Genomic DNA, 16,467 nt, shown 5'->3' on the forward strand with positions numbered 1-16,467 from the left:
TTGAGCCAAGGTGGCGCAGTGGTTAAATGCAGCACTGCAGGCTACTGCTAGATCAGCAGGTCAGCGGTTCAAATCTCACCGGCTCAGGGTTGACTCAGCCTTCCATCCTTCCGAGGTGGGTAAAATGAGGACCCAGATTGTTGGGGGCAATATGCTGACTCTCTGTAAACCGCTTAGAGAGGCCTGAAAGGCCTATGAAGCGGTATATAAGTCTACTGCTATTGCTATTGCTATTTTCATTAAACTAGACAATGAAGCTAAACTGATCTGCAATTGCTCTATCACTCAGCCATTTCCATCCAGCTGAGCTTCACCCCAAATTTAATCTCAGCTTATCCTCCAAGCAGGTCAAGAGCTCAAGGACGGTGGCTTCCATTCTCCAAGCCCACCTTGTACCTCCCAACACGGGGAATTCACCATCTCCCCTCTCCCAAGCATGGTGTCCTGTGCCAGGCCAACTTCGTTCCTTAGTCAAATGCTTCTGAAGCGACAGAAAACGGCACTGGCATTTAGAACAGAGCTCAAAAAAACCCCACCCCATTGTGCATTCTTCATAAGCGTCTGGTGTACAGATTGACGCGATTCCTTCAAACACAAACTTCTGGAACAAGACCATAAATGGAAGTTTAGAATTGGCCCATAAGAAGCTTACCTTGATATAATGCTGGTAGTTTATCAGCCAGCTGGGTAACGAAATGTGACAGGCTGGCTCAAAACTTGAGCTGGAAAGGAATAAAAAAATAAAATGAACCAGTGGCGCTTTTCCATTTTCTTCCCCAATGGATAATCTTTGCGTCCTCTTGGCTTCTTCTGGAAGCAGCAGAGAGATCCCAGAACTTTTTAAGGAGGACCTCTAGGATGGATCCCTAAACCAGCATTCTTGATCACTTCAGCCACGGATTCTAAACCTGGTTTAAGAGAAAGACTCGAGATTACAGGCAGCTCCAAGCAATCTCCACTCTTGCGTCTCTGCTCTTGAGGTGGGCCCCAAAGCCTCAATCCTAGGATTTGTGTCCACTCTTGTAACCATGGATGGTTCAGGTGTGGCTTGCAAATCAAGCGAAGCTCAGCCCTCTTGAAAGGGGGCAGGTTGACTTCTCCCAGCGGCGACAGAATGAGGCAACGTTTCCATGGACTTGTCAAACACACCAGGAGCAGGAAGAAGGATTTCAGGACTTTTGAAATCCACCTGACAACTATTACAGGTGGCTTCGTCTGGACACCATTTGTTTACCGACTGGTTAAAAAACGGACCTCAGAAAAGAGGCGTCTGACCAGTCCTCCCACTTACAACCTTTGTGGAATCCCTGTGGCCACCTGATCACAACGCAAATCCTTGGCTTCCTATTAGATATTATTACTGAAGGCTATACCAAAGGGTCAACATGCCTAATACTTCACATCAGGGGTGAAATCCAGCAGGTTCTGACAGATTCTGGAGAACCGGTAGTGGAAATTTTGAGTAGTCCGGAGAAACAGCAAATGCCACCTCTGTCTGGCCTCAGAGTGAGGAGGGAATGAGGATTTTGCAGTATCCCTTCCCCCAGGAGTGGGGAGGGAATGGGGATTTTGCAGTATCTTCCCCTGCCAGACTAGTATAGATCTATTTCAAGCTATTTAGCTCTCATCAGCTAGCCACACCCTTACTGGGATTCGAACCTGGGCTGTATTACATATTAGGCAGATGTGTTAACCACTAAGCCACAAGGTTCTCCTCTTTTATCAGCTGAGCCAGGGAAATAGGTATGCATTTAGTGTCACAACCCCTGGTATGCCCAAATATGGGAGGAAGCCTACTGTTTCCTTTTGATATATTGAAACCAGCATATGTTTACCATGGGTGTAACATCCCAGTGTTACGTGGTCGCCATTTGCAATCTTCCCAACTGGCTTCCAATCAGCAGTCCACGGGGGGGGGGGGGGCGGGGAATGTTGGATTTGCTTAATGACCACGTGATTTACGCCGTGATTTGCTTATCAACGCTGGCAAAAAAGGTTGCGAAATTGGGTGTGGCTTGCTTAACCACTGTCTCGCTTAGCAACGGAAAGTCTGGTCCCCATTGTGTTCATAAGTCAAGGACCGGTATTAGCAGAGTGAAGATACGATGCCAGCGGAGAAGAGGCTGGCCGTATCTCTCAGGTGCCTTCCACTCAGACAACTGTCTAGACTACCATTGAATGAAGAATGATGGCTTGGCAGTGCTGAAAGCTAAAGGATTTAACATTGAACCTGGGGGATTCAGATTGATGGATGGAATTGCATTTATAGTTACCTTTTTTTTTTCAAAGAACCGAAGGCACCAAATGCGAGTCTCCCTTAACTCCAAGAGTCCTGCTCATGTATATTTCACACTGCGAGAGGCAAAATGCCAGGAAGAGATTTAGTGCAAGGAGACAAGTTAGAACAGTGTTTCTCAGCCTCCGCCATTTTGAGATATATGAACTTCAACTCCCAGAATTCCTCAGCCGGTTACTGCTGTCTGGGGGATTCTGGGAATTGAAAGTCCCTCCCTCTTAAAGTATGCTGGCTGGGGGATTCTGGGAGTCAAAGTCCACACATCTTAAAGTGGTGGAGGTTGAGAAACTCTGAAGCAGAATAAATTAGGTTGACTAATTCTGTGCAGTTTTACAGAATATCCAAGTGCAAAAACTTCACAGCCAGGTAAAGTCTTTCGCTTGTCACACAAGTGAGACGGTCGGCTCTATAAAATATAAACAAACAAGCAAACATATATATCCACCTGGCTATATAATCCATCCGATCAGTGTGTAAATATATAATCGGAATAGTAGCATACAGCATACAGTAGAAATGTGGCATACGTTCCTTGATAGGTCAAATGAAATATTTTTAAGGCAGGAAAACGGTGAAGAGCAGATCAGGAAGTGATTCCGTATTTGCCAAGAACAAGCATCTTAAAATTTGACACAGAACTTAAAGGTAAAGGTTCCCCTTGCACATATGTGCCAGTCATTCCCGACTTTAGGGGGTGGTGCTGATCTCCATTTCAAAGCCGAAGAGCCAGCGCTGTCCGAAGACGTCTCCGTGGTCATGTGGTCGGCATGACTAAATGCCGAAGGGGCACAGAACATTGTTCCCTTCCCACCAAAGGTGGTTCCTATTTTTCTACTTGCATTTTTGACGTGCTTTCGAACTGCTCAGTTGGCAGAAGCTGGGACGAGTCACGGGAGCTCACTCCGTTACGCGGCGCTAGGGATTCGAACTGCTGAACTCCCAACCTTTCTGATCGACAAGCTCAGTGTCTTAGCCGCTGAGCCACCACATCCCTGACGCAGAACTTATTAGGGTTTAAATATGGAAAGTATTTTAAATGCAGTTTCCATTAGGGTTAACCACCGAAAAGGAAGCAAGCTTTGAATGTCTGGAATCCAGGCAATTGTTGTGTTAAGAGCCAACAATTTATTGCTTGGGAAAAGGAGACTAGTAAAGTTATAAAACCCTGGTCCCCAGATGGATATGGTTTATCATTAATGCTCCAATGCTACCATCAAAAGTTGTCCTTGAATGGCACAGCCAAAAAGAACAATTTAGAATAGAGTAAAGTAGCGTAGCGTAGAATAGAGTAGGGAATAGAGAATTGAGTAGAATAGAATAGCAGAGTTGGAAGGGACATTGAAGGTCATCTATCCCAACCCCCTTCCCCACCCACTAACCCTACACCACTTCAGAGAAATGGTGATCCAACATCTTCTTAAAAACTTTCAATGTTGGAGCATTCACAACTTCTGGAGGCAACTTCTGTTCCACTGATTAATTGTTCTCACTGTCAGGAAATTTTTCCTTAGTTCTAAGTTGCTTCCCTCCTTGATTAGTTTTCACCCATTGCTTCTTATTCTACCCTCAGGTGCTTTGGAGAACAGCTCGACTCCCTCTTCTTTATTTATCAATTTATTTATGAAATTTAGGAACTGCCCGCCTTCCTCACCAAGAGACTTTGGGTAGAGTACAAATAAAAAAAAATATTTAGAAGTTGTCTTGTTTATGAACTGCGCAGAAGATGAAAAGAGACACATACTTACATATTAAACCACTGAGATCCCACCTGAACTGTGTTTCAGATTCCAGCCAAGCCATGCCATGACCTCTCCTCCTGCTGCCCATCTTACCTGCCCAAAAGGACCATCTTCTCTTCTGCTCTTGTCTCATCTTCCTTCCCAACCCCAACCCCAAGAAGGTCTTCTTCTGGCCCATCCCACTCTTGTTCCCCATCTCTGGAGACGATCTCCGTGCCATGTTGCTGAAGGTGGAGACGATAGGAAGGAGAGTCCCAGGTTAGGACCTTAGCTTAGACTTTCTCCTGGTCTAAGGGAAGTCCAAAGAAAGTCCCAGCCACCATCTTCCTGTGTTCAGGAGGGCAATGTTTGCTCCAAGCCAAGCCTGCGGTTGCTAGAGAACAGATGCCTGGCTTGGCTTAAAGTCCTGCCTGGACTTGCCCTGCAGAAGAGGGAGACCCAGAAATTAATCCATTAAGGAATGCTGGGACTGAGATCGGCACTCCATCCAAAATCTGGAAAAGGTGGAGCCCTTCCTTCCTTCCTTCCTTCCTTCCTTCCTTCCTTCCTTCCTTCCTTCCTTCCTTCCTTCCTTCCTCCCTCCCTCCCTTCCTTCCTTCCTTCCTTCCCTCTTTCCTTTCCTTTCCTTTTCCTTGCTTGCTTCCTTGCTTCTTCCTTTCCTTTCCTTCCTTCCTTCCTTCCTTCCTTCCTTCCTTCCTTCCTTCCTTCCTTCCTTCCTTCCTCCTTTCCTTTCCTTTCCTTTCCTTCCTTCCTCCTTTCCTTTTCCTTCCTTTCTTCCTTTCTTCCTTTCTTCCTTTCTTCCTTGCTTCTTCCTTTCCTTTCCTTTCCTTTCCTTCCTTCCTTCTCCCCTTCCTTCTCCCCTTCCTTCCTTCCTTCCTCCTTTCCTTTCTTCCTCCTTTCCTTTTCCTTCCTTGCTTCCTTCCTTCTCCCCTTCCTTCTCCCCTTCCTTCTCCCCTTCCTTCCTTCCTTCCTTCCTTCCTTCCTTCCTTCCTCCTTTCCTTTCCTTCCTTCCTCCTTTCCTTTTCCTTCCTTGCTTCCTTCCTTCTCCCCTTCCTTCCTTCCTTCCTTCCTTCCTTCCTTCCTTCCTTCCTTCCTTCCTTCCTTCCTTCCTTCCTTCCTTGTCTATGGAGATTCTCAGTCATCCAGGACATGGTTGAAAAAATACCTTTGGGACATCCTTTCCTCCCTCCCTCCCTCCCTCCCTCCCTCCTGGAGGCCTTTCTTTTCCTCCCTTTCCCTTCCCTTCCCCTGTAATTTTCAAAGAATGTGGCCTGTCCCCCAGGGTGCAGAGAGGGCTGAGAATTCTTTTAGAGAAGCAAGAAGATCCATTTGGAGAGGTCAAGGCGAAGTCCTTCCGGTGCCAACTCTTGAGGGTTACATGGACAATTCGGCCAGAAGAAGTCCCATGGCTGGGCAGCCTTTTACAGGCAGTCCTTGAATTACGACCACAGCTGGGGCCACAATTTCCATGGCTAAGTATGGCAGTTGTTAAGGGAGCCACGAAGCAAATCACCACAATTAAGTGTATCACATAGTTGTGAAGCAAATCCTGCCCTCCCTTTTGACTTGGCTCGCTTCCTTACTTACTTAGTTGGCTGGGATGGAGATCACGTGATCTGGGATGATTCCCACCGGTTGTAAGTGAGAGGATGGGTTGTAGGTGATTTTTTTCCAGTGCTGTTGTAAGCAGTCACTGAGTGAATGGTTGTAAGTTGAGCACTTGTAAATCTTCTTTTCTTTAATTTTTTATTTTAAACACATAAGCACATCAACAGAAACAAACACATGACTTAAAAACAACATAGGAACAAGAAGTTCCATCATATATCATACAGCAGTTCCGTATCGGTTTCTTTGCAGTTAGCGTTTTCCCTTTCTATACATTTCTATCTTGCGTTCATGGTCTCCTTATTCGTTATCCATTTTTATGTACAATTCTATATTTATTTATACTTAGCTATTTATAACCAAATATTGTTTACCTATATTGTGCTTTATATCCTTACTGTCATTTATTCTCTTACATACAGTTTTAGGTATACATTCACATAGTTATTCTTTTTCTTTGCCATTCTTATATTTTTGTTATTCCATTTAAAAGGTTATAATATACAGTTTGAGTTGCTTTGTTTACCATCCCTAGTGCCTGTTGTAACACCACCTTATTTTCCCTTTCTTTTCTCCCTCCCTTTCTTCTCTACTTCCTTCCTTCTCTCCTTCCCCTTCTTTCTTCCCTTACCTCTCCCCTACTCCTACCCTCTCTCTTCCCCTTCCTACCCTCTCTCCTTCTCTTTCTCTCCCTTCCACCCACCTCTCTTTACCTCTTTCTTCTTCCCTCGCGTCTCCTCCACTCTTCCTCTTCCCTTCCTACTATCTCTCCTTCTCTTTCTCTCCCTTCCACCCTCCTCTCCTTTCCCTTCCTTCTTCCCTCCCTTCTCTACTTCCTTCCTCCTCTCCTTCTCCTTCCTTCTTCCCTTTCTTCTTCCCTACTCCTGCTCTCTCTCTTCCTCTTCCTACCCACTCTCCTTCTCTTTCTCTCCTTTCCACCCTCCTCTCCTTACCTCTTTCTTCTTCCCTTGCCTCTGAGCACTTGTAAATCTTCTAATAAATAAATAAAGGCCCCAGTTTCATGTTATCTGCTTGTAGCCGATATCTAATTCAAGACAAAAGACTTTTTTTTTGAACTGTGAAATGTATCATATGGAAAAGATGCTACTGGATTCCTGAAATTGGGCTGTCTGGGTGCTCCCCCCTCCCCTTTTGTGGATAGGGAATTCTGGGAGTTGAAGTCCACACATCTTAAAGCTGGGGAACTACTGCTATAATGTACATTTCTTAAAGCAGTTTTGAACCCTTCCTTTGGCTAAATATAAGAGGCTTAGACTTGGGGGCGGGGGAAAGGTTCAGTTGCCTCTTCATCTTATCTTTCTCAGGAACGGGGCTGGAATAACACAGTCAGAGTTGGAAGGGACCTTGGAGGTCTTCTAGTCCAACCTGCTTCTGAAGCAGGAGACCCCCGAGGCCATTTCAGACAGACATTAATTCATTTTAATTTTTTTATTTAGTTAGTTTGTCAAACATGTACAAGGCAGCAGGTATAAATATAAACATGGACATGAACGAAATAAAATGAATACATATAAATGGGGAGAGCAGGACAGGGACAGAAGGCACGCTGGTGGGCTTATGCAAGCCCCCTTTACAGACCCCTTAGGAACGGGGTGAGGTCCACGCTAGACAGTTGAAGGTTGAAGCTGGGGGGGGGGTTGAGGATGTAACAACGGAGTCAGGTAGTGCATTCCAGGCGTTGTCACTCTGTTGCTGAAGTCGAATTTCCTGCCATCAAGTTTGGAGGGGTTTCCCTTGTTTACATTGGTGCCGCCTTTTCTTCCACGCCTCCAGTGATGGAAACCCCACTGATGTCAGACCCAAGCCCAAGGGCTGCAGGGGAAAAGAGACAACATTTAATTTGGGGACTACCTTGGTTTAGCTGCTCCTCCCTCGCCCTACGGAACACACCTGTTAGGGCTGCAAAGGCTCCACCTCTCCTGATATAAACCTCAAAGGCGAGCAAGAAAGCTATTCAGCCAACAGAAGGAGCGTTTGCTTAAGGACAAGGAGAAGCCTTGCAAAGCTTGAGAGAAAGACACGTGCAGATGGTTGCTGGATAACCTCAAGCCAAACCTGGTTTTGTCTGTTTCTCAGTCAGGATCCCTGAATTCTCAGCCAATCTGTGCAAATTCGATTAGCGCAGCTAAGATTATTTTTTTCTGAAGGTAATTCTAAATTATCTCAGTCTGTGCGTAATATTGTTTTTTCCCTCTTATGTATCAGCTGCAATGTGGATTCGTGTAAGGCTGCTTTAACCTCCTTCCACTAATCCACCTTCATTTAACTTCCAGAGTAAAACTCAGCTCTTTGCCAACTGTTTCAACCAATGATGGTTAAAACTAACGCTGGCTTAACGGAATGTACAAACCAGGTTTGCAGAGCATTGCCGTGCAATACTGAATATTTGAGAGTGCTTTTGTCTGTTAGCGGCGACTTGAAGATGCCTAGCTGGGGAATTTTGGGAGTTGAAGCCCACCTGTCTCCAAGCTGCTACAGTTGAGAATCTGTGGTTTAGGCCAAACATGGAGTTGGTAATAAATTTTTCATTCTCCTTTGGCCGGAGGTGAAGTATCTTACATGCTATGTCTGTCTACTCCATGGTAGTATTGGCTGGGGAGGATGGGGCTTGTTATTCTAGCTAGCAAGGTTTAATAATGGTAACTGGAGAGCAACTGGTTGGGAATAATGCTGGCTTCCTTTGACTACCAAAAGCAGGGAACAGGAAAACTGTTCCCATCCAAAGCTTCGTGGCAGAGACAAGGTTGAAAGATTCTGAACATGCTAGCACAAAGTAAGGACAGTGATGGGAAGACCTGGATGTTTCCTATTTTTTAAAAAAAAAAACTCTCTTCTTGGTTTGTGTGCTTGTAGCCAAGAAGTTTCACATTTCACCCTCAGATGGTGTGTGTTGTCGTTGACTTGGGTTCTTTGAAATCTTCTCCTGAATGGCTGCAGCCATCATTTATAGCTTAATCTCTGAGTCTAGTCAATGTTGGTTTAGACTCCAATTGAATAAGCAAACTATAGCTTGAGGGCGGGGGGGGGGGCTCCTTGGTGCTCTCTAAGCTTGTTTTCTTGTTTTCTTTTTTTTTTCAAAAACACTTTTTTATTTTCCATTTTCATAACATACAATCACATGTATACTATTACATAGCCAATATCCTATTGTATTAAGTAGTAATTACATCGGTTCCTCTTGTCATCAACGCCCAGAAAGATAAAAACCCATTATTGGCTCCTCTGCTCTCCCTACACCTCTTTCTTCTACCTCTCTCCTACCTCCTTTCTTCCCTCCATCATCCTTTCCTACTCTACTTCCCCTTCCTTTCTCCTTCTCCTCTCTCTACATTCCACTCCTCCTTATCCTCCTCATCTTCCCCCCACTTACCCTCTCTCCTATCCCTCTCTTCCCATCTTTCTTCTCCCTTCTGTTTCCCACTCTTCCTCTCATTGGTGTATTTCTGCTTCTGAGCAAACTCCATTCTATGTTGGTGGTATTTATGCTTCCATATCCATAGAAAGTTTTTATTTTCCATTTTCATAACATATAATCACATGTTTACTATTACATAGTCAATATCATGTTGTATTATTAAGTAATTACATCAATTCATCTTACCATCAACTACCAAAGAAGAAAAAGAGAGAAAAACCCAGTTATTGGCTCTTCTGCTCTCCATACACCATATTTATACCTTATCCGACACTTTCTTCCTCCTCTCTCCTCCCCCTTTCTACATCCTTTCTTCCCCCCATCATTTTCTACTCTACTTCCCCTCCCTTTCTCCTTCTCCTCTCTCCCCTTAGCACTCCTCCTTATACACCTCATCTTCTCCCTTCACCCTCCTCTCCTGTCCCTCTCTTCCTATCTTTCTTCTCTCCTCTGCTTCCCACTCTTCTACATCCTGTCTTCGCTCCATCATTTTCTCCTCTGCTTCCCTTTCCTTTCTCCTCCTCCTCTCTCCCCTCACCACTCTTCCTTATACACCTCATCTTCTCCCTTCACCCACTCTAAGCTTGTTTTCTTGCAAACATTTCATTACTCAAACTAAGCAGTGGTGAAATTCATTTTTTTTTTACTACCAGTTCTGTGGGCGGGGCAAGGGAAGGATACTGCAAAATCTCCATTCTGACTCCACTCTGGGGGCTAACCAGAGGTGGCATTTGCCGGTTCTCCAGACTACTCAAAATTCCCACTACCGGTTCTCCAGAATCTGTCAGAACCTGCTGGATTTCACCCCTGAAACTAGGTAGCGTTATCAGTACTAGTACTGATGACATTCCCTAGTTGGGTAATGAAACATCTGCAAAAAAGCCACCAGCTCCTTTCAGCACTGATTGTGTTACCGAGTTGGGTAATGTGACATCTGCAAGGAAATTGCCCAGCTCAGAGAGCACCAAACACCCCTTCCCCAAAGCCTTTGGCAGACCAAGCCAAGATAATTGTGAGACCTGACCAGTCTTGTTGGTTACAGGAACAGAGCTGACAGCGAGTCCTCTACTCCAACCCCCCTCCCAGTCGTGCTCCTGCAGTGGAGACCCTCCTACAGAAGGGACGGCATGAAGGATGAAATAGCGGCCACCGTCTTCTTCATCACCCGCCTGGCCAAAAGACACAGCAAGCTCAGCAAGCAGCAGATGGAGAAGTTTGCGTCCACACTGACCACGCTTCTCTTCGAGAGGTACAAAAACCACTGGTATCTCGACAATCCCACCAAAGGACAAGGCTTCCGGTAAGAGAAGGGGAGACCCTCTTGGTCTAGTTCTCTTGCAAAAAAAGGGAGGGGGCTGCCTCTCCCTAAAACAACCCCACCTGGCATCTCCTGCCCGCCCAGCAAAATTCTCAGCCAATCGCAGTCTGGAGTTTTCCTCCCCAAAATATGAAGGGAGCTGTTTGAAGTCAACGCCAGGCCCAACTGTTGGATAACTTGCTGGTGAGGTGGCAGCAGTAGCATTGCCCCGGTTAGAAGATGGTTTGGGGTCCATTGTGGCCCTCCAGCAGAGCTGGCAGCAGAGTCGGACAGTGAGGAGGGTTGGGGAGGAAGATGGGCCAGTCCTGGAGTCTGGGGAAGGCTCTGATGAGGGCTCTGTGTCGGAGGCAGAGAGGGGGCCAGGCCGTATGCCAGTTCTCAATTGCCTTCGGAGTCAGACAGCAGTGAAGCAGAGGAACAGCTGGAGCCTGTTCCCCGTGTGCTCTGGCCCCCTCTGTGCCTCCGACCCAGAGCCCTCATCAGAGCCTTCCCCAGACTCCAGGACTCGCCCAGGTTCTTCCTCAACTGCCTTGCTGTCTGAGTCTGCCACCAGAACCACTGGCGGCTGGCGGGCCACAACAGAATATGGATGGGAACTGGGTCAGTCTGGATCTCAGCTCGGGACTTCCTTGGCCCAGGTGCCTTTTACAAGTTCCCTGGCTCCTTTGCCTGGCCTCTCCTTCTCCGCTGGGGTTAACTCAGAAGGAAACATTCCTGTTCCCACTGGCGGAGGGAGGGAGCGTTTTAATCCGCCCAGCTCTTTTCAGGTGCATCAGGCTGAACCCCTTGCAGGCAAAGGACCCTCTCTTGGACCAAGCATGCGCCGCGAGCAACGTGGACTTTCAGAGCCTGGGTTTACCCCGAGAGATGACCATCTGGGTCGACCCCTTTGACGTCTGCTGCAGGTGAGTCCGCCGTGCCCTTTCTCTGCCCTCCTGGGATTGGTCTTTGGGCACCCGGGCCAAGTCAGGGCGTGGTTAGCCTTGGTTTGCTGAACCAACTGTGGTGGTGTGAGGCATTAAGCCAAACATTAGCCTGACAAATGGGCACAGCCCAAGAGGAGATGCAATGGCCTCCTTGAAGCTGACTCTGCCCGGCTCCAAAGATTCTGCTGGGTTTTCTCCTAGTTTCGGCTTCGGGTGTTGAGCCAGCCAAGCATTTGATCCGGGGCTTAGCATGTCCTAGATGTGTGTTTTATTTTATGGTGTGTTTCCCAGAGTCGTATGTGTCGTATGGGTGACAGAGAGATGGGAAGGAAGGAAGGAAGGAAGGAAGGAAGAAAGAAAGAAAGAAAGAAAGAAAGGAAGGAAGGAAGGAAGGAAGGAAGGAAGGAAGGAAGGAAGGAAGGGGAAAGCTGAGGGAAGGAATAAGGAAGGAAGGCAGTAAGAAGGAGAGAGGGATGAAAACAAGAAGGCACAAAGGAAGGAAGGCTGAGGGAGAGAAGGAAGAAGGAAGGCAGTAAGAAGGAGGGAGGAATTGAGGGAAGAAGGCATGAAGGAAGGAAGGAAAGAAGGGGAAAGCTGAGGGAGGGAAGAATGTAGTAAGAAGAAGGGAGGAATGGAGGGAAGAAGGCATGAAGGAAGGGGAAAGCTAAGGGAGGGAAGGAAGGAAGAAGGAAGGAAGAAGGAAGGAAGAATGTAGTAAGAAGGAGGGAGGAATTGAGGGAAGAAGGCATGAAGGAAGGAAGGAAAGAAGGGGAAAGCTGAGGGAGGGAAGGAAGAAGGAGCAAGAAGGAGGGAGGAATTGAGGGGAGAAGGCATGAAGGAAGGAAGGAAAATGGGAAAGTAGGGTGGTAGAAGGAAGAGAGCAAGGGAGGGAGGAAAAGGAGGGAGGAGGGAAGGAAAGAGGAACAAGTAGTAAATGAAAAACAGAAGTGGTTTGGAGGAAGACGTTTGGAAAACTTTGCTGGAAGAACCAAGTTAATTCCTTGCTTGAGGCTCTGTTTTCTGCCCTGCTTAACCCAACCCTCCCTTTAGATACGGCGAGAAAAACCCGGCGTTCACCGTGGCTCACTTCACAGGCCAAGAGAGCGACCACAACGTGTCTCAGGGCATCTGGCAGGCGGTGGAGAAGGCGTCCTCCTCCACCTCCGATTATCACTCTGGGACTTCTTCTGAGGAGGACGGCAGCACCAGGGAGCCCAAAAGCATCCCTACGGTTAGCAACCCCAACAGCATCTATCAGGTGAGAGGAAGGAGCTGCCGGAGGCTGGGGGGGGAGGGGGGGCTTTGACTCCAGGAGTTCTCACCCTTGGCCCTTTAGAGATGGGTGGACGTCAACTCCCAGAATTCCCCAGCCATCGAAGTGCCTTCAAACTTGCCAAGGTTGAGATAGACCCAACTCCCTCTCTCCCCTTCCTTCCTTCCTTCCTTCCTTCCTTCCTTCCTTCCTTCCTTCCTTCCTTCCTTCCTTCCTTCCTTCCTTCCTTCCTTCCTTCCTTCTATTATCCTATTCCTTCTTTCCTTCTTCTTCTTTCCTTCTTTCCTTCTTTCCTTCTTTCCTTCCTTCCTTCCTTCCTTCCTTCCTTCCTTCCTTCCTTCCTTCCTTCCTTCTATTCTCATATTCCTTCCTTCCTTCCTTCCTTCTTCCTTTATTCTATTCTATTCTATTCTATTCTATTCTATTCTTTCCTTCCTTCTCTATTTTCCTATTCCTTTCCCCTCCCTCTCCCTTCCCTCCTTTCTTCCCTCTCTTTTCTTTCTTTCTTTCTTTCTTTCTTTCTTTCTTTCTTTCTTTCTTTCTTTCTTTCTTTCTTCTTTCTTTCCTTCCTTCCTTCCTTCCTTCATTCTATTCTATTCTATTCTATTCTATTCTATTCTATTCTATTCTATTCTATTCTATTCCATTCCTTTCCTTTCCTTTCCTTTCCCCTCCCTCCTCCTCTCCTCCCTCTTTGCTCTTTTTTCCTTCCTTCCATCCTTCTTTCCTTTTTCTTTCTTTCTCTTTCTTCTTTCTTTCTTTCTTTCTTTCTTTCTTTCTTTCCTTCATTCCTTCCTTCTTTCTCTCTATTCTATTCTATTCCTTTCCCCTCTCCTCTCTGCTCCTTTCCTCCCTCCCTACCTCCTTTCCTCCCTCCCTCCCTGCTTTCCTTCCTTCCTTCCCTTCCTCTCTCCCTCCTTCCCTCCCTCCCTCCCTCCCCTCTCTTTTCTCTTCTATTTCTCCCCTCCCTCCCAGAAAGAAGCAACACCTTGCTTCCTTGGGCTCCATTCCAAGAAATTGAGGAAGAAACCCTTAATTTATCGAAGCGCCAGGGCCAGTCCCACCTGGGGTGGGAGTCATTGGCCCAGAGTGAGTAATTGTTGATGGGGGAGGGTCACGAGGGCTTGAACCCAAGAGAAAGTGAAGCGGGGAGGGAGGAGAAGAAAATGGATGGCACTTCTTAGAAACGGCCCAGGGTTCTATCCAGAGCAGCTCAGTCAGAATGATTGGGAGGGGAAGGAGCTGAGCAGGAGGGTTGCAAGAGGCAGGCAGAAGACGGTTACCGTCCCTCCTCAACCTTCACCCCACATCGTCTCTATCTGCTTCCAGTACAGTGACCCATTCCCCCTCTGGTCCCAGTATTCTCAACGAAGATGCTTCGTTCCTGATGGCATCCAACCGAACCCTGCTACTGCTTACTATCTCCACTACAAGGGATATAAAGCCTGCCGCCCATCGTTGCCGTTCAGTTTCCCGCGAGTGGACAGGTACCACTGGGTCAGTTCCAGTCAATAAAGCACCGATTTGCACTTGGGCCAGAGCCTGGACAGCGGACAGCTGAAACGCTGGAAGGCAGCTGGCAATCATTCCCCAGGAGGAAAACCCAACATTTGAAGCACTTAAGACAATTCTCCCCCCTCCCCAACTCATCCTCGTTCTCTCTCGTCGTCTCTCTCTCGCTTACGTGAACTTTTAAAAAATTATTTGCTTTGTAAGCCTTTTTTTTTTTAAACACATGCTCGCAAGCAGCGGTCTCTTTTAAACATTTTTAATACTGTTTTTAAAATGGCGATGAATGAACTGCGAAGACTATGCTTGCGGGACAACTGTGAAAAGGAAATTCTCTTTATTAATAAAATGGAATGTTTTCTTAGTTGCTTTTTTAAAGAACCGGTTACTCTGTCGTGAAGAAAGGAGAGAGGGATATAACTGTAGATATTGGGGGGAATCATCTGGCAAAGTGGGTCAGTTCAATAAACCTTGTTTCCTCTAAAGCAGGGGTGTCAAACTTGATTTCATTGAGGGCCCTACCAGGGTTGTGCTTGACCTGTAGGGGGCAGAGTTGGTGTGGCCATGGTGGACGTGGCCAGCTCAACATCATTCCTGTCAGGGGCGCCTGTGGTGGCACAAGCGCTCTACCAGCGAAAACAGTCTCCCAAGCTCTGTTTTCGGCTGCCACAGCCTCCTGCAACCTTCTGCCAATGAAAACGGAGTTTGTGCGGCCCTCCCGAGCTCCATTTTCACTGGCAGAGGGCTGCAAGAGGCAGTGGCAGCTGAAAACGGAGCTCGGGAGGGCCGTTTTCACTGGCAGAGGGCTGCAGGAGGCAGTGGCAGCTGAAAACGGAGCTCGGGAGCCCATTTTTCCTGGCAGAGGCACTGCAGGCTGGTCCTTTGCGGTTTCCAGGGTGGCCCTATGGGTCAGATCTGAGTACCCCATGAGCTGGATCCAGCCCCCGGCTCATGAGTTTGACACCCCTGCTCCAAAGCCTCAAGACCAGGCCCTCACATGGCCTCCTTTATATCTCTATCTCTATCTCTATCTCTATCTCTAATCTCTACCTCTAATCTCTACATCTCTCTCTCTCTCTCTCTCTCTCTCTCTCTCCTCTACCTCTACCTACCTACCTACCTACCTACCTACCTACCTACCTACCTCTACCTCTACCTCTAAACATACACACACACACACAAACACACACACACATATTCTTAAAGTGGCAGTAACTTTGCTGAGTCATCCTCATATCACCATCTTGGTTTACAGCCTTACTATTAACAGCTATTAAATCATCATTACCCTGACAGACTATAACTCTGGACTGGATTAGGAACTTTGGGGTGGGGGGGAAATCTGGGAAGAACGAATGAAAGATCTCTTCCATATGGTTTTTATCCCTATGTCCATGAATTCACTGTGTCCCCAGGTGAGTCAAACTATCAAGGTGATAGCCACAGTCATGTGAATAAGTGTCTCTCGTTCTTACGCCCAACACATCAAAAGAGTCTTAAGGCCACGTGGTTGTCTCCGACTTGTCTTCCATTGTAGACTGCTCATTTTTCTTGGGGAGGGGGTGATGATCCCATGGAGTGCCCCCCCTCTTCCCACTCAGTCTTAATACATCTTTGCTATCCTGGGTGTGAGAGGATTTCTCTCTCTCTGGGCACAATGAGAATGTATCTGCTGAACAAAACTCCTCATCGGTGACAGGATGGGCATCCGGCCAGTAAATGCTCAGCTCTATTCAGTTTCCCAGATGCCACCCCACAAGGGATTATGGTGCCATTAAAAGGTGATGATGATTGACAGCCATCCATTTCTATGAATGCCAAAGAGATGCATTGCTAGCCAGGGTAGCTTTTGGGGGTATTATGTTCTCCAGCTATTATTGAATATTGGCTTGCTGAGTGATGTTTCCTGTCTTGTCTTCTATTGAGGTGTTTCTCAACCTTGGCAGGTTGCAGATGAGAAGACTTCAACTCCCAGAAGTTGAAGTCTTCCCATCTTCCATCTGCCAAGGTTTAAAAACACTGCTCTCCTGCACTGGACAGTCATTCCTAGGGATTCTAGACCCAATGGCCAATGGCTCTGATCCAACACATCTGGAAAAGCCAAGTCTACCTCTGGAGGGAAACCATGGGTCTCATTCCAAGATTAAATTGCTAGAGATGCTAATCAAGAACACACACATAGTCCATGTTTGTTCTTCTGTTTCTATTGGTAGTTGAACATTTTAAACAATTTGTTTGAACAATGAATTCCATTGCTTTTCAATTTCTCATTGCATACTAACATTGCAAGTCTGGTAGTTGAAGTCCACACATTGTCATATTTACATTTTAACTTCTCAGTTCTTGTCTTGTAAGAGTTATG

The 16,467-nt window shown here is 46.8% G+C and overlaps 1 protein-coding gene across 1 annotated transcript; it reads left to right on the forward strand.

Annotated features, from left to right (window-relative positions):
* The first annotated feature begins 10,126 nt into the window (after positions 1-10,126).
* On the forward strand, positions 10,127-14,296 carry BTG4 (BTG anti-proliferation factor 4). The gene is made up of 4 exons (XM_087703798.1): positions 10,127-10,379; positions 11,165-11,302; positions 12,374-12,581; positions 13,926-14,296. Exons 1-4 carry the CDS (start codon positions 10,207-10,209, stop codon positions 14,109-14,111), a joined length of 705 nt encoding a protein of 234 aa, XP_087559924.1. The 5' UTR covers positions 10,127-10,206; the 3' UTR covers positions 14,112-14,296.
* Positions 14,297-16,467: the final 2,171 nt, after the last annotated feature.

This window comes from Thamnophis sirtalis, unplaced genomic scaffold (genome assembly GCF_051295495.1).
Source record: "Thamnophis sirtalis isolate CommonGarterSnake01/CBP01778 unplaced genomic scaffold, rThaSir2_p1.2 scaffold_2, whole genome shotgun sequence".
Lineage (NCBI taxonomy): Eukaryota > Metazoa > Chordata > Lepidosauria > Squamata > Natricidae > Thamnophis > Thamnophis sirtalis.